The 22,121-nt window shown below is 43.4% G+C and overlaps 1 protein-coding gene across 1 annotated transcript in view; it reads right to left on the bottom strand.

The window, feature by feature from the left end:
* sik2b (salt-inducible kinase 2b) overlaps positions 1-22,121 on the bottom strand; it is a 114,962-nt gene that overhangs the window by 25,407 nt on the left and 67,434 nt on the right. Inside the window, 5 exon segments of the mRNA XM_084065360.1 lie at positions 3,802-3,942; positions 6,008-6,160; positions 9,049-9,275; positions 19,468-19,591; positions 20,816-20,940. Of these exon segments, the coding sequence (XP_083921486.1) occupies positions 3,802-3,942; positions 6,008-6,160; positions 9,049-9,275; positions 19,468-19,591; positions 20,816-20,940 (770 nt within the window).

Below are 22,121 nucleotides of genomic sequence, written 5' to 3'. Positions count from 1 at the left end.
GAAATGAGGCATTATTTATATATACACCCAGTGCATCTGCAGGCTTATAGAGGACCACGGTCCTGACGTCACTCCCTCTGCCTCTAGGTCACAGCAGCGGTGTTCTTTCTCTTGAAAGTTCCACAGGCAAATCTTAGATTTGCGTCATAAGAACTGTGTTCCAAAAATAAACAAAACCAGCCGGCGAATTCCTCAGGTACTGTATGTGACTCTGTGTCGTTTATGATATCCAGTTACATTTGATAGCGTCTGTGTTTGGAGAAAAACAAGATCATTCTTATAGCCTTTGGATAAATGTGTACTTTTCACAGTCAGTCGATGCTTCATATCCATATGAATAAAATCGCCCGGCTGATATGTTTATTTCTGAAACACAGTTCTTATCAGTGGTGGAAAAAGTACTCATTTTACTTAAGTAAAAGTATCAATACTGCAATGTAGAGGTACTCTGTTACAGGTGAAAGTCTGATTTAGACTTAGTTGCATGAGGGTGTCTCGCACCGAAAATAGCTGATTTACAAGCTCACACTGCGACGTGTTGTGAGCTTGGAGTTCTGTAATTGTTTTGTGTGTGACACCCGCACGCAATTAAGTTCTCAGGCTTAAACGTAGGATGCACGATTAACCAGTCTGGGTCATCATATCGGTAACGGCCGACGCTTCCCTTAAAATGCAATATAACCGATATCAAAATAACATATCGGTTTAAGACAATATTTTATTTTATATATTTATGTTGAAGGTGGCACCTGAAAAAAGCCTTTTGTGACGACCAAGGCTTCAGATTCAGGGTTTTCTGGAGAAGCTTTCAAAAGGGTAAACAAGTTGGAACATTCAAGCCGTTCATGTTGGGATAGGGGACAACATGTCAATAATGGTGCATCAGTAGTTTTGGAACAGAGCGAACAACATCATCTTCCTGACGAATGAAACAGTAGACAGTGTGTGTGTGTGTGTGTGTGTGTGTGTGTGTGTGTGTGTGTGTGTGTGTGTGTGTGTGTGTGTGTGTGTGTGTGTGTGTGTGTGTGTGTGTGTGTGTGTGTGTGTGTGTGTGTGTGTGTGTATGAATGTACAGTATGTAGTGTGTAGCCTTGCAGGGGGAGGAGGAGGAGGGAGGGGGGAGAGGGGGACAGAACAGTCTGTCCAGCCAATAGGAAAGAAGAAAAAGGTCACTGTTGGCACAGACAGACACTGATGAAAAAGAGAGCCGACTACAGTAACCATGTGTGTGTGTGTGTGTGTGTGTGTGTGTGTGTGTGTGTGTGAGTGTGTGTGTGTGTGTGTGAGTGAGTGAGAGAGAGAGAATAAGCAGCTGTCCTCTGATGTGAGTGCTTACATAAGAGAGAACAAGGCAGCTGCTCCGTGGCAGGTTCACACACACACACACACACACACACACACACACACACACACACACACACACACACACACACACACACACACACACACACACGTTTGTATTACCATACTTGTGAGGACAACAAATCGACATCTGAGGATGGCGATTTTATGAATGTCAAATCTTTTTTTTTGCCTTTTTTTTTATTGTTAGCCCTGAAGCAGATTTTTAGTGCCGAACGCTGGCGTGTAACCAAGGACAGAGACGCACGCACATGCACACGCACACGCACACGCACACGCGCACACGCACACGCACACGCACACGCACACGCACACGCACACGCACACACACACACACACACACACACACACAGAGCAAGCTTATCATAAAGTCATCCCTGCCAGGTGCTTTTGTTTCTGGTAAGCGTGGTGGAAGTTATGACCTAATAAAGAAATCATTGACAGAAGTTGGCCATTCTGAGAAGCGCCAGAGAGCTTGAATAACTGAGATCACATCATTCACCAGGGCTGCTGAACTCCAGCTTTGGAGGTGCAACCTCATCAGTGGTGCAAAGTAACTAAGTACATTTACTCAAGTACTGTACTTGAGTACAATTTTGAGGTACTTTTACTTTAATGGAGTATTTTCAATTTGCAATACTTTTACTTCTACTCCACTACATCTCAGAGGCATTTTTTTTTACTTTTACTCCACTACAATTATTTGAAAAAAGACTATCTACAGCTCACAAAGCGTCGCGATGCGACGCGTTATGAGCTTTTAGCTTGTAGATCGCTATTTTTGAATAGCCAAAGAAATCTTAAAATTCCGCGTTCCCAGACTTAATGGTTTCTATTGAAACAGTAGTCAATAGAATAATTGCTCAGAATGGATAGTAGCTATCCTATTGTCCTAGTAGAGTCCAGTGGCTGGTGTAAACATGATGGCAGACAGAGTGCTCTGTCAGTGTAGAAATGGAAACACTTGAAAACCCTAAAGACGACGATAACAACATAATTATGACAGCTCTGTCTGCAAAGCTGTTCCACTGTCAAAACCTTTGTCTGCATTATATACTGTAGTCTCTGTCAGGTGGAAAAACCTCATATGTCCAAAACACTTTTGTGTGACTCTGTAACAGTGGTGGAAAAAGTACTCACATTTTTTACTTTGGTAAAATATCAATACTGCAATGTAGAAATACTCTGTTACAAGTAAAAGTCCGGGATTAAAAGTACAAAAGTATTGGTATCAAAATGTACTTAAAGTACCAAAGTAGAAAGTACTCATTATGCAGAATGTCCCATATGACAAGTTTTAAAATGTATAAAATGTATTAAAATCTTTTGAAAATAGCAGATCTACAAGCTCACAATGCGTCGCATCGCGACGCATTGTGAGCTTGTAGATCTGCTATTTTCAAATGGCCGAAATGGGTATTGGGCTGAAGTGGTTAATGTATGTTTTATAATACAAATCTAAATCTACAAAGTAAAAGTACCTCAAAATTGTACAGTACTTGAGTAAATGTACTTAGTTACTTTACACCACTGCTCTGTAGTATGATCAAGTAGGGCGTTAATTTACGAAAAAAAAAACACGAAAAGTTAGAATATGGAGATAGGAGGTTTCTGCCCGACGACATTAGTAGGAAAACGTACGGCGGGACGTTTTAGTAAACTAGTAAACAAACAGTGGAGATCCAGGTGTGTATACAGTGGGTACGGTCCAACGCCGGCCCATAAGTAACAACACCATCCTGTAGGTCATTCTTGTGACGTGCTGCACGCTATGTGTATACATTTTATGTCATGCTGCGGTTAACGGCAGATAACAGCCAACATTCCAAGTGTTCCACGTTTATAAACTAGCACACACACACACACACACACACACACACACACACACACACACACACACACACACACACACACACACACACACACACACACACACACACACACACACACACACACACACACACACACACACACACACACACACACACTGTTTTATGGAAGATGCTTCAGAGCATAATGCTAGTTTGACCACTTTAACTGCTCTAATCTTAAAATAATAACCCGGAAACCATAGATGTAGAAACCTAGATACCTCATTGGCCTCTGCAGTTCGTTGGAGCGACCTGTATCGCGGCCGCCATGTTAGAGGAGGCACGCTGCCATTCAAAGTGACTACTGGCCAATCACAGCGCGTTGACCACTGGCCAGTCACAGCGCGTTGACCACTGGCCAATCACAGCGCGTCTAACTGACTAATTGCTGCCTCTTAAAGAGTTAAGGGCTGGGTTACGAAAAGACACACACACACACACACACACACACACACACACACACACACACACACACACACACACACACACACACACACACACACACACACACACACACACACACACACAAACACACACACACACACACACACACACAGAGAGAACCTACTTTGGGCGTGCCAACGTCTTCCATAAAGCTGTGGTCCTGTGTGAAGGTGAAGGCATCAGAGGAGGCCTGGGGCAGAGCAGGAGAACGCAGGAGACGCATGCCCTGTGGGAGCAAGCCCACCTGGCCTGATCCACTGGTGGCCTGGAGGAGGAGGAGAGGGACCAGATATATGACTCGTCTGACGGACGGGCAAGACTTCACAATCATAAAACATATTGGCAATCACTTCTTAGAAATGTACTGTGATGAGTTTGACGGAAGTTAGTTTGTTGGCCTGAAAAAAAGATGTTTGGTGAAATATGTGACAGAGAGAGAGAGAGAGAGAGAGAGAGAGAGAGAGAGAGAGAGAGAGAGAGAGAGAGAGAGAGAGAGAGAGAGAGAGAGAGAGAGAGAGAGAGAGAGAGAGAGAGAGAGAGAGACACAGCGAGAGAGAGACACACAGTGAGAGAGAGACAGAGACACACACAGAGAGAGAGAGAGAGAGACAGAGAGGGGGGAGAGAGAGAGAGAGAGACAGACAGACAGACAGACAGACAGACAGACAGACAGACAGACAGACAGAGAGAGAGAGAGAGAGAGAGAGAGAGAGTATGAGTGAGTGAGTGAGAGTAACGGTGAGTGAGTGAGAGAGAGAAAGAGAGAGAGAGCGAGAGAGAGCGAGAGAGAAAAAGAGAGAGAGAAAAAGAGAGAGAGTGTGAGTGAGTGAGTGAGTGAGTGAGTGAGAGAGAGAGAGAAGAGAGAGAGAGAGAAAGAGAGAGTGAGTGAGTAGAAAAATAGGGTCAGATAATGAATGAATAAGATGAGATAAGAAGAGATGCATTATGATCAAGGGTGAGGCAGAACAGAAAGGAGGTGATGAAACCGCTCCAGTTTGTTTGAGAGTGCAGGTGTGAATGACGGCACTTTGATCATCAAACATTTAACGCTCCCTCAAACACCTTCGCCCTCAGAGGGCCGTGGAGGAAGAAGTACTTTTTTTTTTACTTAAGTAAAAGCAGCAATACCACAGATGTTGAAATACTCTTGTTATAAGTGAAAGTGCCGCATTCTAGAAGTTCAAACATATTGGCATCAATATACTAAAAACAAAGTACCAAAAGTAATACTCATTATGCAGAATGTCCTCTTTTCACAATAACTTTTTACGTTACTTAGAAAAAATACAATAAAATGTTATGCACTGAAACTTTTAGGTTATTTGGCTTGTTTTTGCCAACAAAATGAAACGTACGTCATTTTAAAGTTTGTTACATTCCATTTAATTCATTTTCTGTAAACATCATTCTTCCTTCAGTTAATAAATTCCCTTTATTTGTACAAAAGCTGTTGTCTCCTTCAATTGTGCCTATGTGCTTTTTTTAATGTCTCTTTATTTGGCAGAGGTGCGGACAAAATAGATGTCATACAAAATCACGCAAAACCCATTTTATGTATGTTTTGCTATGCTTTGTCTGTCAGTCATTTAGCAGACGCTTTTATCCAAAGCGACTTACAGTAAGTGCATTCAACATAGGTAGGCAAGAAAACTACTAAATCACCAGAAGTCTTAAGTGCATTCTCTTCTAAAACAAGCAACTAAGAGTATACCTAGCGCTAAGGTAAAAGTGCAATATATCAGCTTGATATGTTTCAAAAGCTATGCTATGCTTTGTCTGTTTCAAAAGCCTATTCCTTTTCCTTCTTTTCCTGATTCCTCCGATCACCTTAAACCAGGGGTCTTCAACGTTTTTCAGGTCAAGGACCCCCTAGCTGAGAGAGAGATGAAGCAGGGACCCCCCCTCTATGTTGTATGAATTGTGTTTCAGATTAAACTTTTATTTTTTCCCTCTACACCACACTTCTTTGCCCAACAAATCTACAAGCTCACAACACCTCGCAGCGCGAGGTGTTGTGAGCTTGTAGATCTGCAATTTTTTGCCAAAGTTCTCCTCAGAAAAGGGATGCGACTGTAGGGTTCAGATGGTTAATGTAAAAACAAAAAAAATCATATCACACAAAGATTTGCTGGTCCCCCTGTAGTAACTCTGAGGACCCCCTAGGGGTCCCGGACCCCCTGTTGAAGAACCCTGCCTTAAACTATGTCACAGTTTCATTACGTTGCTGTGTGTGATGTTATAGATACCGTTGAAGATGTTCGAAATAAACCAAACTAAACCAAGTTACTGTACCCCACACTGCCGGTGGGTTTATGTACTGTGTACTGTACCTTAGCGACGGTCTGCTCAGCGATGGTGCTGGGCCTCCGCTGGCGGGGGTCCAGCCTCTGCTCCACTGGGAAGCTGCAGCGATGGGCCTTCAGCCTCTCCACCAGCAGGTAGTAGATAGCAGCAAAGTGGTTGTAACTCTTGTTCTGGAGAGACTGCAGGAGGGATGGATGGAGAGAGAGAGAGAGAGGGCCATGAAAAGCAAGGTTACTGCAGGTAACCCCCCCCCCCCCCCCCAGATTCAGCACAAACATGGGGATGGATTCATTCTACTATTATGCCACCAAAATGTGGATTCTAGCTTGCCAAAAGAAATGAACCCCCCCCCCCCCCCTGTTTTTCTGTAAAACTACTTTTATTATTGGTCCTAGTATTGATGATTTCTTGTATAGTATTGTATGACTTTATGTGTCTTGATGAATTGAATACACAGGACCACAATGGAAACAAGCCCTCAGGGCTTGTTGTGTTATCCTTTTAGCATTATTGTATAACTGTAACTCTGTACTTTTTGCTAAATGTTAATAAAGTATTCAATAAAAAAAAAAAACTAATGCTGCAACTAAAAGCAGAAGGTAAAACATTGCCTACGGACGCTGATGTTGGGTTGTATGGGCCCTATACAATCTACGCTAAGTTAAGCTAAGTGAATATTAGCGGCCCCCTTCTCCTTCACATAGGAAGGAGCCAGTAGAGGAGGTTCTGTTTCTCCTTCACATAGGAAGGAGCCAGTAGAGGAGGTTCTTTTTATCCTTCACATAGGAAGGAGCCAGTAAGTAGTTGGGGCATCTATAGAAAGGATGCCTCCTGGTCGCCTCCCCGGGGAGGTTTTCCACATCCAGCTGGGAGGAGACCACAGGGCAGACCGAGGACCAGGTGGGGTGATTATTCTATCTCCACGCTGGCCTAGAAACGCCTCAGGATCCCCCCCGTCAGAGCTGGCTAACGTGGCCAGGGAAAGGGTGGAAGTCTGGGATTCTCTGCAGGAAACTGCTGCCTTCGCGATCCGACTCCGGATAAGCGGACGAACATGGAGTGCGTTTATTTAATTTAGTTTCTTTGTCAACACTCCAAGCTTTGCTCTACTAGAAGCCGATATCAGACGCTTTTTTCCATTCCTTAAGGCATTTCAATTGTACAATAATTCAGTTCCACAATAATACACCGACATTTCAGCCCCCCAAACAACGTTTGCAAATAACAGCTTAGCTATCGACAAAATGATGTTGCAACACTTTTGTTTCTGATGCACTTACACTGTAGTCATTTATATTCCATTACACACACACACACACACATGCACATACTGTACACACACACAGCTCATGCAGGCCCAGTCTACAGCAGCTAACAAATAATAACAATTTCTGTGAAAATAATTTCTGCAAGCTTAGACAATACTTGTGTTATTATGGGTTCATTGTCGGTTTCTATTCCCCGTCGAGTGTATCTGATCTGTTCATAAAAAAAGAACACACACACACACACACACGCTAGGCGTAGATAGCCTGACTGATTCTTCAACAATAGGTCTAAATTGCTGAGCAAATATGCAACAAAAAAAAAGAATGGTTGAAACCGATGAACTCATGAGCCTGAAAGAACAGGAACATATGTTTCCAAAACATTTTAAAAAGAGCGGGTTTTATACAAAATGTAAATCTTCAACATTCACGCTTGACAGTTTTGTTGGATACAATCATTTAACCACTGCCACATGTGGCTTAGAATTTCATAGAAACATTTAGTATTATCGTCTGTCGGGTGGAAACCTCATATGTCCAAAACTGTCACTTTTCAGGATTCAAATTCAAAAATAGTAAAAGTAGCAGATTCACAAGTTCGAAACGCTTGCAGATCTGCTACTTCTGACGCTGTAGTGTGATCAAGCAGGGCGTTGGTTCATTCACAAAAAAACTCAAAAAGTTAGAATAGAGATAAGAGGTTTCTGCCTGACAGTGGCAATGTTGTTTTTTCAGCTTGAGGCTGTTTCATATCAAAGTGGAACAGACAAAGCATGGCAAAACATACATAAAATGGGTTTTGCGTGATTTTGGATGACGTCTATTTTGGCCGCGCCTCCGCCAAATAAAGAGACATAAAAAAAAGCACAAAATAGGATTAGTAGTGGGCTATACGGTGGTTACCAAGCAGGCGGATAGCGGCCAGCAGTGCGCTGCTGATTTACAGTATCAACGACCCCCTTACTTACACACAAAAACTTCGGTGAAACAGCGAGTAACTTTCAGTGGTGGAAAAAGTACTCAAATGTTTTACTTAAGTAAAAGTATCAATGTAGAAGTACTCTGTTACAAGTAAAAGCTCACGATCTACAAGTTGTGTGCTTGTAGAGCGGCTATTTTCAAATAACCAAGGTATGAAATGGGGCTAAAGTGGTTAATGTATGTTTTATAATGTAATCATTTATATCTGCAAAGTAACTAAAGTTTTCACATAATGGTGGAGTAAAAGTACAATATTTGCCTCTGAGCTGTAGTGGAGTAGAAGTAAAAGTATAGACAATTGGAAATACTCCAGTAAAGTAAAAGTACCTCAGAATTGTATTTAAGTACAGTACTTGAAGTAAATGTACTTGGTTACTTTACACCACTGGTAACTTTAGACACAGACACCAAATTTGGCTTAGCATTGATATAATGATGATCTATATCATTCATATAGCAGTGGACTATTAAGTATAACTTAATTACAGTATATAGTTATAAAGCAAATCTGCAGCATACCAAACCATCTCCCTGTGTATACTGAATCAAAGCTCTTGTGTCAAACCCTTAAGCGTATGTAGCTTGATTTATACCGAGTTGTACAATGGTGACGCGTGACGAAAATAGACAATCTACAAGCTCTACAACGCGCCGGTTTCCGGTTGCTTTTCAGGACCGGAAGTTCCAAGATGGCGGATTTGAATTCGCCGAAAAAGTGGCTTCAAAACCAAGGGGTGGCGTCACCGGTCCCCTCCGTCCATTTTTTTTTTACAGTCTTTGCATACAACGGATCAGAAATCAGGCATAAGATAACTTACCTCTACAGTCTTGTGCTGGTCGATGCCCAGGCTGTGCATCAGACGGAGGACCTGCTCGCTGTACTCTCCCAGCACCGGCCCACCCTCGGCGGGCAGGACCTGCTGGTACATCAGGTGCCTCTGCACCGGCACGTCCATTACCATCCACTTGTGTTCCTTGATCTGGGCCACGGACAGACGCTTGGACGGGTCCAGAACCAACATCTTGCGGATCAGGTGTTCACAGTCTGGATGGGGGGGGGGGGGGGGGGCGTAAGGTATAGGCAGAGAGAAACTACTGGGTTAAGACAAGATTTGACCTTTAATTTAGATACGAACACTCATGAAACAGAAGGGGGTGAGCTGAGCTTAAATGTAGGGTAAGTGGTATTTCTTATCTCCATATTTGCACTTTTTGTGTGTTTTTTCGTCAATTAACGCCCTAGTTGATCATACTACAGCGTCACACAAAAGAATAAAAAGTAGCAGATCCACAAGCTTGAAACGCGGCATGAAGCAACGCATTTTGAGCTTGTAGATCTGCTACTTTTGAATTTGAATCCTGAAAAGTAACAGTTCTGAACATACAGTATGAGGTTTCCAATCGACAGAGACGAAACACAATATATTCTGATAGTTATCATTGCTATTAGAGTGTTTGTTCAGTACCAATTTTATAGTTTTTTTTCTTTCAATTGTGTCTGCTTAATTTTTTTGTGTAATCACTTCCAATTTCACTTGTTTATCCTGTATTGGATTCGCTCTCCTGATTTGTTAAAATTTGTATCCCGGGCCAAGGATGCATTTATGTTTAGTTTACTAAAGTGCTGACGAGAAAGGGAGACCTCTTTTACAGAACAAACAATCTATATAGTTTATAATATAGAGCTATTAAAGGGCAGTGTAATGATGGATTGGCCTCCCTGTCCAATCTTTAGCTATAGATATGAGCTACTACAGTATGTGTGCAGTTTGTAAACAAATCACAATGCAGTGTTCAGCAGTGAAAGCTGCAGTAAACAGCAAAAACACTGTCAAGCCACAATTTATTGTGGAACCAGCTCAGTGGCCATGATGTGGCCGAGTCATGCCAAAGATTACAAAAAAGAACTTGAATATTCCCAATTCTGGGAAATTGCAAAGTGTGGTTGCGCCGACGCCAAGAGTTATAGGCCGAAACGTAAAGTGGGCTGTTATAGCGCCACCATGAGGCCGACAGTTGAAATTATTTTTTTAATAATTTCGCACTAAATTATGAACTTCCCCTCTAAGTGTTGTAACTCCAGCCCTTACGGTTTCTGAGAAAAAGAGTTTTTTCATTTTCCCATTCAAGTCGATGGAGACATTTAATGCACTAATAAATCAATATCAATTCAACTATAGAACGTATCCCTTAGCAAAATGGATGCACACGATTCCCGGTGAAGCCGGCCAATTTGACATATGGCACGAGTGTGGGAAACAAGAAAGAAAATGACTTGAAGTCATATTCTACCAGGTGCTGTGTGTGTGTGTGTGTGTGTGTGTGTGTGTGTGTGTGTGTGTGTGTGTGTGTTTGTTTTCATAGACCTGATTACTTGTTTTTCGGAATGCTTATTTCTCTCGCCAAACCTGGCAACATAATTTGCGACGCGAAACGCTAATAATGTTTTTTATATAAGTGGTGGCAACATTTTTAGACACCACACAGGTCTTCCCAACAATAGCGAAGATTGAAGTCAGTGTGAACATGGCCAAATAATAACTTAATAGCCAAACTAGGTCTAATGAAGCACGCTAGCATTTAGGCTAACTGTGTTAGCCTGAGGCTGCAGTACAACTTGCACTGTCTGCTCTGCAACTGTTGCAGTGTGAATGAGGGGAGCGGAGAGCGGAGGGCTGTTACTGTGGGGGGCGGGCCGTCTCCCCATTCGTGTGGCCATTGGCTTCAAGGAGTGAAGGACAGCCAGGACAGCCAATGACGCAAATGTGTCGAAAATATGTCTAATGCAAATCTGTAATATGTCGACCTCTGCTCTGACGATTCTTAGACTCAGGCGCTCTTCGAGCACCTGGTAAAAACTGTGGGAGGAGTAGCGCGCCAAAATAAAGTTTATCGTCGGAAGATTACTAAAGTCTGGTTGAACCACACTAATTACCAGCTTGTTGCTGCCATAGAGTAAAAAATAATAGAGAGGGCACCGGATATCCCCTCCCATCCACTTGCATTGAGTTGCTCACACAGCGCATTGGCCAAAATCACCCCTTCTTCCAGGTTGGAAATGTGATGGGCGAGGCCTATTTGGGGCTTCTGCACGTCACACGTGCACGTTTTGCGTCACAGAGGTGCGCAACCCCGTGCGCAAGCTCGTGAGTCGAGCCCATTAGTCGAAACCGTTTTCGCTCGTACAGTGGCCCCATCCGTTTTAAACTGCAGTACCTATGAATGGCCAGCATGTCCATTGCGCTTCAATGCAAACTCTGGGTTCTGGGGGCTTGGTTGCTGCGCTATATGGACTTTGTCATCACATTCTCCTCATTGTCCGTCCTTTAAGCCAATGTGGAGTAAGCAATGCCTTCCCATACTCTGAACGGGCGTAAGAGCGTTGTCACTGACTTGAGTGACTGCACAACACGTTCACCCGAATGTCCTCTCAGGCTATGGCATCACAACTGCCGGCGCTACATAAAGAGGGAAATGTGTTGGTTCAATTAACATGTTTTATTTGATTGATGAAACATGTCATTTTGCTGGGGACCCCTGATACCTCCTCAAGGACCCCTGGGGGTCCCTGTACCACAATTTGAGAACCACTGACTTAGATGTCCGATGTAGTGTCTGCTGATAAGAATAAAATGTGAGTTAGATGTTAAACTTTATGATTATATGAGCCGTTTAAACGTGTTAATCAGTATGTGTAATAACATAAGGATGATAGCAGACCAACACAACCAACAAGCGCGCGCACGCACACACACACACACACACACACACACACACACACACACACACACACACACACACACACACACACACACACACACACACACACACACACACACACACACACACACACACTCCACGCTATGTGTATACATTTTATGTCATGCTGGCTGCGGTTAACTGCGGATAACAGGGTGTTCCACGTTTATAAATTAACACGCACACACACACACACACACACACACACCCACACACAGTATCCCTCCCCCATCTGACGACATTGCCGTCTGATACAATAGCCTAGTTAAATGATTAGATCATAAGAAACTCTGCGGCCGCAATGATTGGCGCTCAGGTCAGGATTACATAAAAATGTATAAATTAATAAGAATGAAATTTGCTTAGTCTCTGAAACAGTGTTCAAACAAGTTGAATATGTTATTTAAAACTGCAGTTTTTATTAGAAGCCTAGTAGACGTTTAGTAGTAGTTATTTTTGTTTACCTAGGTTTACAGTTACATGTAGATGTTGGATTGTTTGTGCCTGTAAGAGTAAATGAATACATCCACTAGTGAGCTATAGATGTGAAAGGCACCTTAATTTAACTCTTGAGTTTAATACACAGTATATATTTTGGTGTATGTATGTAAGATGCAAGAGTCATGACAGCACTTTTCAAGGTTTTTTTAGCTCGCCACAAGCTGGTATATTATGACGGTGTCATTCCTTGTTTTTACCCAATGACACTCAGCATCGAGAGTTGGATTGGGGGTCCAGGGGGTCCCTGTGACATAGTACTAGCATCACACCAAGCTGCCTCACACCAAGCAAACAGGAGATGGGCTCCTATCCTGACCTATGGGGCCACATGACTCCATGGGTTCCCGAGGCTACTTACTATAATGCGGAAGCTGTGACTAGACAATGACGTGCTTTGGATGCCGGCATGGGTCCCTTAATGAATGTGTCAGCCCAGATGAACCTCCCCTGTGCTCTCTCTTCCCCCTCCTAATGAGAGCTCCTCACCTCTAGTTAGAGAGGAGATGCGTTTGACGTCAGACACACAGCTGGGTTCCTAACAGGATTACGGTGCTCCGGCTGTGCCACATTGGCCTGTCTGTGTACCGTCTCCACGGCATTCCTTCCTACCAGACTGCGTTCTCACCCTCGCACCCCGCTGCTCCGGTTAAAGTCTTAAAGGTCTTGGACGCAGGCTGGGTGATTTTTGGCACATTTGACTCTAGCCTTGATAGTTAATTTCCGGTTACGCTTGGGTCTTTGTGGATTATTAATAAGATAACCTGTTGGACATTTTTTGCCATCGTTTACACTTACAGTATTATTTCCACTGTAATGGAAAACATGCAATTGAATACCTCCTTATTGTTATTGTTATTGTTGTTAACACAAATGTTATGTAACAAATTGCAAGCTTTATATTCTGATAGCAATCATTGCAATAGAGTGTTTGTTCAGTAACAGGGGTCTCCCTGTCTCTCCTGTTTATCTCTTTGATAAACAGAAAATCCATTTCCAGGTGGGACCTCAATTTCAGCCAGTCAAGAGAGAGAACCCATTTATCAGCTTCAAATTTATAGTGTTCCAGTTCCAAAATTGTCTGCTTATGTTTTTGTTTCATCACTTGTTAATCTTGTATCCTGTATGAGTTCTCGCTCCTGATTGGATAAATTTGGTATCCTGACCTGAAAATGTATTTTCTGTTTGCTAAAGAACTGGAGAGACAGAATATAGAGATATTTAACTATATACTCTAAATAAATAGCGGAAATAGCAGATCTACAAGCTCACCACATGTTGCAATGCGACACGTTGTGAGTAGATCTGCACTTTTTAGATATGTTTTGAAAATCGTGAATATTTTGATTTTTTTGGCAAATTCTGGGCAGACTTTTGCCAATAACCTGCCCAAAATGGGGATGCCAAAATGGGGATGCCAGGTTTAAAGTCGTATAAACCATCAGATCTCTCAGATTTGCTTTTCATCAAATCAGGTGATCAGGTGTTCCAAGACTTTATTTTTAGAAACACTGTTATGGCCCTGCGTGTATTCCTACGAGTCCTACCCGCTCAAGCCACGGACATCTCCCTCGGGTACAATAATATGACACCCCCACTGGGGTCCAACTTAATTTCAAAATGCAATCTGGGCCTGCCTTGACCCGTCGCCTTCGTCAGCCATGTCTCTAACTAACTGTAGCTCAGAAGCAAACACCAGTAACCGTTGCGTCGTTGAGTCGGCCGCCTTGTTTATAGCAACAGGGTTGAGGCTACACACATTTCTGGAAGCTCCAAGCCACCAGGGAGAGCTGGGCTATGCAGCTGGCCCAGACTGCCTGCCTGGCTGGCTGGGCTGACTGCTGGACCAACTGATTGACTGACTGACTGACTGACTGACTGTCTGTCTGTCTGTCTGTCCGGGGCCAGAGAACATACCATTACACCACAATGACTCAACCGCTCAAACATCCAACTTAACACATTCAATCTGTCGCTGGTGTGGAGTTACACCGAGTCGTGTGCCCCCCCAAGGGGGTCAAGACGGATCTGTAAGAATTTTCTTATTCCATCCTGATTGGCTAAGATTGCCTTCCAAAGTTTGCAGGAGGGGCCCATTTGAAACAAAATGCCTCTAATCATGAAACCAGCGTTAAATCGTCCTCATGGTGGCACTAAAACAGGCTGATTCAAGTTTTGACCTATAACTGGACCGATTGGCATGAACCTTTGCATGCACACTTCCTAGAGGCCAAGGAAAAACCTCTACCCTGCATTTTTCCCATCAGCCTTTTATAGCGCCACCAGGAGGCCGTTTTTGCAAAACACATTTTTTATATTACTCCTACAGATTTTGTCCAAACATCACACAAATTGTTACAGATTATCTCTATAGTCATGTGATCAAGACGGATCTGTATAATTTTTCATATTCCTAACACATTCCCACTAGGCCGATGAAGAAATGCCACCCTTTTCACATTGGCCTATTATAGCGCCACCAGCTGGCAGATTTGTGCTAAACACTTTTTTTAATATTGAGATATGAGACATGAGATATGACAGTACAGACTACTGAGACTAGGCATTTGGTGATGAGAATTATCAATATAGCATCCATGATCCATCCATCTGCAGGCTGGCAGACGGCTGTTAATTAATCCATTGAAATAAAAAAAAAGGAACGGATGGTTTTCTGCTGAGGAAACAGCAATGAAAGCGACCAATTCCAGAATAATCATTATCTATATATCATCTATATTCTATATCATTATCACAGGGATGCGGGGGTTAAGAGAGCTGCTCCTGGAGTCTAAAATCTCCTCAGTCCACTTGGGGGGCGGGGTTTGCCAACCGGTCCCGTACGTTCCCAAATCACGCCTCCCTTATACCAGAAAATAGCCAATCTACAAGTTCACATCACATTGGTTGGCTATTCAAAAATAGCAGATATACAAGCTCATAGCGCATCACTTCGAGCGTCACTTCGTGCCATGCTAATGCCAAATATTTTGAGATGGAGGTCGGCGAGCAAATACATACAATGTTTGGGGGTCCTTAACATGAAAAAGTTTGAGCACTGCTATAGCATTATACGTTTTTCAGAAATAGGATTTAGAAGACATTTTGTAGAATGGGTCTCAGGTCTTAATGGGTTAATAATCTACGAGTGCAGTCAGTCAGTGAGCTCAGGGTCGAACTGACACCCAGGTTTACGTTATTATGTTATCTGCAACGTTCTAATCCAAAGTCAGTGAGAATTACAGGGGGACATGGGAGATTTGACAGCGATAGAGAGGCAAAGAAAAACAGACTGAGAACAGACTGAGGTCCTAATAACGTCATAACGTCTGAGTCACTGTTGAACAACACAGCACAGCACGCAGGGATAGATGGAGCAAGGGATAAAGTACGGCACAGACTCGCTGGGGATTAAGTTATTTGTTTGTTCTGGGGGCAGCATGAACCTGAGTCGTATCGTCCTGTAACACTACCTACCACAAACCTAGAGTATGGTGAAACAACACTATCTACCACACACCTATAGAGCATGGGAAACAACACTATCTACCACAAACCTATAGAGCATGGGAAACAACACTATCTATTACCACACACCTATAGAGCATGGGAAACAACACTATCTACCACACACCTATAGAGCATGGGAAACAACACTATCTACCACACACCTATAGAGCATGGGAAACAACTCTTTGAATGTATATATTTTGAAGCAAACATTTATAACTCAAACGTTTGCTTCTGGAGGTCCCTGGCATAATATATATTTTTAGATGGGGGTCCGCGGCCAAATATGTATCATTTTGGAGGTCCTTGAAATGAAAATGTTTAAGAACCAGTGGTCTAGATAGGGTTGAGACCTTGTAGATCTGAGCAGGGGTGAGCTTGTAGATCTGCTATTTTCACTAATTAATAAAACATTTTTTTCCCCTCTAAATCATGGATTATTTTTCTCTCTTTTTATGGAATTCTTTTGAAAAAAGTTTGAATTAGTTTTTAACTTAAGAAAATTTAATTTTGGGAAAATCTTTTGAAAAAATAATGATTAAAAACTAAATGTAGGAAACAAAAAATAAAGGGGTATTTACTCGTGACCGACACAAATGTGTCCTTGACCCACAAATGGGTCTCGACCCAGTGCTTGGGAACCAGTGGTCTAGACAGTGTGAGTTGGCCGTGTCGTGCCGTGCCGTACTAGGCTGTACTAGGCCGTACCGCGGGGCCGGCCAGAGGAACAAGACAGAGAGGAGAGATGTACTGTAGTGTGTGTAGACCGTCGGCACACTGTGTTCTCCTCACACAGAGAACAGTACAGGGGCTGGACCGTGTGTGTGTGTGTGTGTGTGTGTGTGTGTGTGTGTGTGTGTGTGTGTGTGTGTGTGTGTGTGTGTGTGTGTGTGTGTGTGTGTGTGTGTGTGTGTGTGGTGAGCGTCTGTGTGCCGTAGGCCAAAGGACTAACATTAACCCCCCCCCCCCCCCACACACACACACACACACACACACACACACACACACACACACGCACATTCCCATAACATCTTAATCGTTTCAAGGTCCCGCGCTATAACCCCCTGTGGAGCAAGTGTTACTGACTCTAGTGTAGACAGACGGGCAGAGGGGGAGACTCACTGACAGACAGACAGACAGACAGACAGACAGACCGACAGACAGACAGACAGACAGACAGACAGACAGACAGACAGACAGACACAGACAGACAGACAGACAGGCAGAGAGACAGACAGGCAGAGAGGAGGTGGTGAGTCTCCCTCAGAGAAGCAGTGAGGAGGAGCTGGAAGCACTTGGCCTGGCTCTTCCCCAGGTTACATAAACAGCAACCGCGGCTCTGGAGTTAGTCTGTTGCCAAGGTAGCTAGCCGGCTAGCAGCGCCGCTAACAGCGGGGCTGCTGCTGTTGTTAGCGGAACGGTTAGCTAACCTGACTGACTCACACTGCAATTTGCACACATCTGCATACATGCACCCACACACACGTTTGCATTACTATACTTGCGAGGACATCAACATAGATTTTATCAACGTCATTTTTATGTATTTATTTTTGCCATTTTCAACCCTAAACAGAAAGCCAAAAATAGGCGATGTACAAGCTCACAACCCGACGCAGCAGCACAACAGGTTGTGAGCTTGTAGATCACCTATTTTCGGTGCATGTCACCGGCGTGGCGAGTATAAATCGGGCAACAAAAAAGAAAACTCCAATCCTAAACCTAACCTATAAATGCCTAATCCCTAACCCCATCCTCAACCCTCTGAGGGCCAGGAAAATTGGCATGACCACCATGTCCATTTCTCAAATTCTACTATACTTCTGGGGACATTTTTGCCTCTCACAAGTATAGTGATACACGCACGCACGCACACACGCACACACACACACACACACACACACACACACCTATTGTTCTGCGTTCAAATGGTGATCGCTGCGGTAGTAGTTAATACTGTGAACTCCTTTGCCCCTACAATGACAGCAGTGTGGGGCAGGGTGGACATTGGACAGAATGCTGACCTGCTCCACTGGGCTACATTCTCTGCTCTCAGGGCTGTTATGCCTTATTATTGGAGATTATTACACCATACAGGGGTTGTTATCCACTTAAACCCTCTAGTAGTCTTACTGAAACTGACTTCAGTTACAAGTAAATACTTGGACCACTTTTTTCCCGTCCACACAATTTTTTATTTTTTTTTGCCAAAAATAGCCGATCTACAAGTCTACAAGCCTGTAGGCTTGTAGGCTAATGCTTCCCCCAGAATATGGATGGAATATGGACAATAACCTACCTGACCTGGCGGAGACCTGTGCTCCGAGGAGCACTTTTTCTAGTTATCATTGATTTTTTTAAATATGGGTATAAAAATCAGTAATGGGTGGTCTAGGACTCAGCATTGGGCTCATACTGTGTTGGAGGTAAAACACGGAACAGGGGATGTAAGGACTGTACAGACAGGTATGTGATGAACACTCCCAGATGAATGTCGTCTCTGTCGGGTGGAAACCTCATATGTCCAAAACGGTAAACTTTTCAGGAAATGTAAAAAACTAAGAAAAGAATATGCATGGAAAGCCCCACAGACACACTTAAAAACGTCCTACTCTTTCACTTAATAACTTCACTCATGACGGGTCGCATTGTAGATCGGCTATTCTTTGCCACTTTTGTGTGAAACGGTTGAATGACAAAAGCAGGGCATTAGTTGTACGTGGGAAAAAAAAAACGTATACAACTTCAAACATGGAGATACAAGGTTTCTGACCGACAGCAACAAGCCCTGACTCGTCCTTCCATACCATCTGATCTTACATTCTGAAGGACGGCCTCACACATATTTGAAAAGGGAAGAGAAGAGAAAAAAGAAAGAGAGAGAGAGAGAGAGAGAGAGAGAGAGAGAGAGAGAGTGAGAGAGAGAGAGGTCTCCCTAGGGCTGTCACGATTATACTTGACGATTTATTGGCGCTTAAATAATTGCCATTAACGATTTAATTGCGTTGCTGTCCTTGAACATTGGAACATTATTATGAATAAAAATTCCTTTAGCCTACGTAAACAAAAGGTGTACAGGGCAGATATGACAAGTAATTAACACTATTTAATAACTTTTACTTTATACTTAAAAAAAAGAAAACACACGAATAGTGAATATAGCCGATCTACAAGCTCAAAACTTGTAGATCTGCTATTTAAAATTTCTTTTGAAATTGTATTAAAATAATATGCGATTATCTGAAATAATGTGATTAGGCGATTATGTAATAACTGAGACAGGCCTAGTCACACGTATTTGAAAAGGGGAAAGAAGCGAGCGAGCGAGCGAGCGAGCGAGCGAGAGAGAGAGAGAGAGACAGAGTCTCTCCCTAGGATAGGGTTCCTGTGTGTCTTTGCGCATTCAGTGACTGCGGGCAGGGGGAGTGGGGAGTGGGGGGGGGTTGTGCGGTGGTTGGTTGGCGTCTCACCTTCGGTCATGAAGTAGGGGATGCGGAACCTTCCTTCCAGAACCCTCTGTCGGAGCACAGGAAGAGTGGGACCGTCGAAGGGCAACGCACCACACACCAGCACGTACAGAACCACTCCCATGCTCTATGGGAGAGACACACACATGTACGTTAAGTACACACCCACACAAACGTAATCACACACATACTCACACACACACACACACACACACACACACACACACACGTCAGTGAACACGCATGCATGCATGCACACATACACACACACACACACACACACACACACACACACACACACACACACACACACACACACACACACACACACACACACACACACACACACACACACACACACACACTCAACAGGGTCAGGGCGAGGGCTGTGAACAATCATTACGTCACAGATCTATCAACTACTGAGGCAGATGTAAGTGGTGGATTAGCATTCAATTCACACTCTCTCAGTGTCACACAACAAAAATGCACACACACACACACACACACACGCGCACGCACATACACGCACACACAACTATGATATACAGCAGGTTATAAACCGTTGTTAGGAAATCATATTCCACGCGCCGTCGGCACCTTTGATGGGAACAAAGGCTGTTGAGTTTACAATGTTGTTGGACTTTGTTACATCTACTAAACACTACCCTCCCGGTAGTCACAACTAAACACTACCCACCCAGTAGTCACAACTAAACACTACCCCCCCAGTAGTCACAACTAAACACTACCCACCCAGTAGCAAGAACTAAACACTACCCTCCCTGTAGTCACAACTAAACACTACCCACCCAGTAGTCACAACTAAACACTACCCACCCAGTAGTCACAACTAAACACTACCCACCCAGTAGTCACAACTAAACACTACCCACCCAGTAGTCACAACTAATCACTACCCTCCCAGTCACAACTAAACACTACCCTCCCAGTGGGGTCCGTAAAAACAAAACAAAAAAAACGGCACGGAGTTCATGAGTTTGTAGATCTGCTTTTTTTTTTTTTAAATCATGATTTTTTTTGCAAATCTTGGAATATACATTTTTTAAAGCGAACATTTGTCAAATATTTTGCTCCAGGGACCGCCAAAAGCAAAGATTTTAGTTACAAATGTTCACCTTAAAACATATTTTTAAAGATTTGCACACATTTTCATGATAAAAAACAAATTAGCAGATCATACAAGTTGATAGCGCGGCACTCTGTACCGCGCTACAAGCTTGTGGATCTGCTATTTTTGAATAGCCAAAGAAATCTAAAATGACAGAGATGTGTTCCGTGATTGAATGGGTTAATCCGTGCAAATAGTTGCTGAATCCCCTCATCTTACCCAGATGTCCAGCTGCGGACCCTCGTACTGCTGCCCTTCGAAGACCTCGGGGGCTGCGTAGGGGGGGCTGCCGCACCACGTGGCCAGGGGCTCTCCAGGCTGGAAGAAGTTCCCGAAGCCAAAGTCTGCAAAGGAACAAAAAAAAAAAAACACAAAGAGTTAAAGCTGCACTACGTAACTTTCCTCTTCGGCCATGGGGTCATGTTTGGAACTGTAACAGCTGAAATCAATAATAATATATCAGTATTCCGATATGAACCTGGGGGCCGCATTAAGTGAGGGTGGGGGGCCGCAAGTGGCCCCCGGGCCGCCAGTTGCCCATGTATGTAATAGAGCCTGCCTGCTTGCTCAGGGGATAAATCAAATCTTGACCGGGTCAAAATCTGCGTCAGATCCTGTGTCTACGTGAGACATGACCTTCGACATGATGTAAATGTCTCAATAGAAGAGCAGGGAGGCAAAATACAACCACCCCAACTGTATGTTATGTTGTATTAACAATTTCATATTATTCGTTAAAAGAGTTACATAGTGAGGCTGGAACGAAATATTTTCAGATAGGGGGTCCGTGGCCAATAATATATATCATTTTGGAGGTCCTTGACATGAAAACTGCTGATATAGTAAGTTTTTCAGAAAAATGTTTAGGCCTTAAAGGGTTAAGAGAGTAAAAAAAAAAAACCTTGTAGCCTACACTTGTTTTTACTGAATGTTCTATTCTTGACAGTTGACCGTGTGGTGTGGTCTGTGTCAGGTTTCTTTGCAACTCAAAAAGCCGAGGGTGGGTGAACGGTACACAAAGTGTGGAGTGGATTCTGTTGTGCGTGGTTGAGATACGATACGGCGTACGTGTGACACGCCACCGTTTTTACAAAACAACCACACAAAGGAAAAACCTTCAGCTATCAAGCCATGAATGAATACGTCCCCGTTGGAACACAATAGCAGGAGGTTTAACTAAACTAGTACCGTTTGTGTGAATATGAGTCCGTTCCATTGTTTTTTTTCTGCTGCACTGTAACATGCAATCCACATATTTGTTCGCTGAGTTAACGGACCCTCGTCTGAGGTAACCTCCCCAGAGAAGGTCATCAAAAACGCGGTGTTCTGATTGGTTCCCCCGGAGAGCGCCAAGAATTCACACTTTGTCTCCGTCGGAGCAAACCCGCCGTTTATAAAAGAGAAGTTAACACGAAACATACAAACGCACACACACACACACACACACACACGTGCACGCACACACACACATACAGACCTCGGAGAAGTTGAAAAAGTCTGCCTTTCATTAAAATCCAACTCGGTG

The sequence above is a fragment of the Gymnoscopelus microlampas genome (genome assembly GCF_963454915.1).
Source record: "Gymnoscopelus microlampas genome assembly, chromosome: 8".
Classification (NCBI taxonomy): domain Eukaryota; kingdom Metazoa; phylum Chordata; class Actinopteri; order Myctophiformes; family Myctophidae; genus Gymnoscopelus; species Gymnoscopelus microlampas.
The sequence above is the reverse complement of the archived record's forward strand: the minus strand, read 5'-3'. Positions and strand labels throughout refer to the sequence as shown.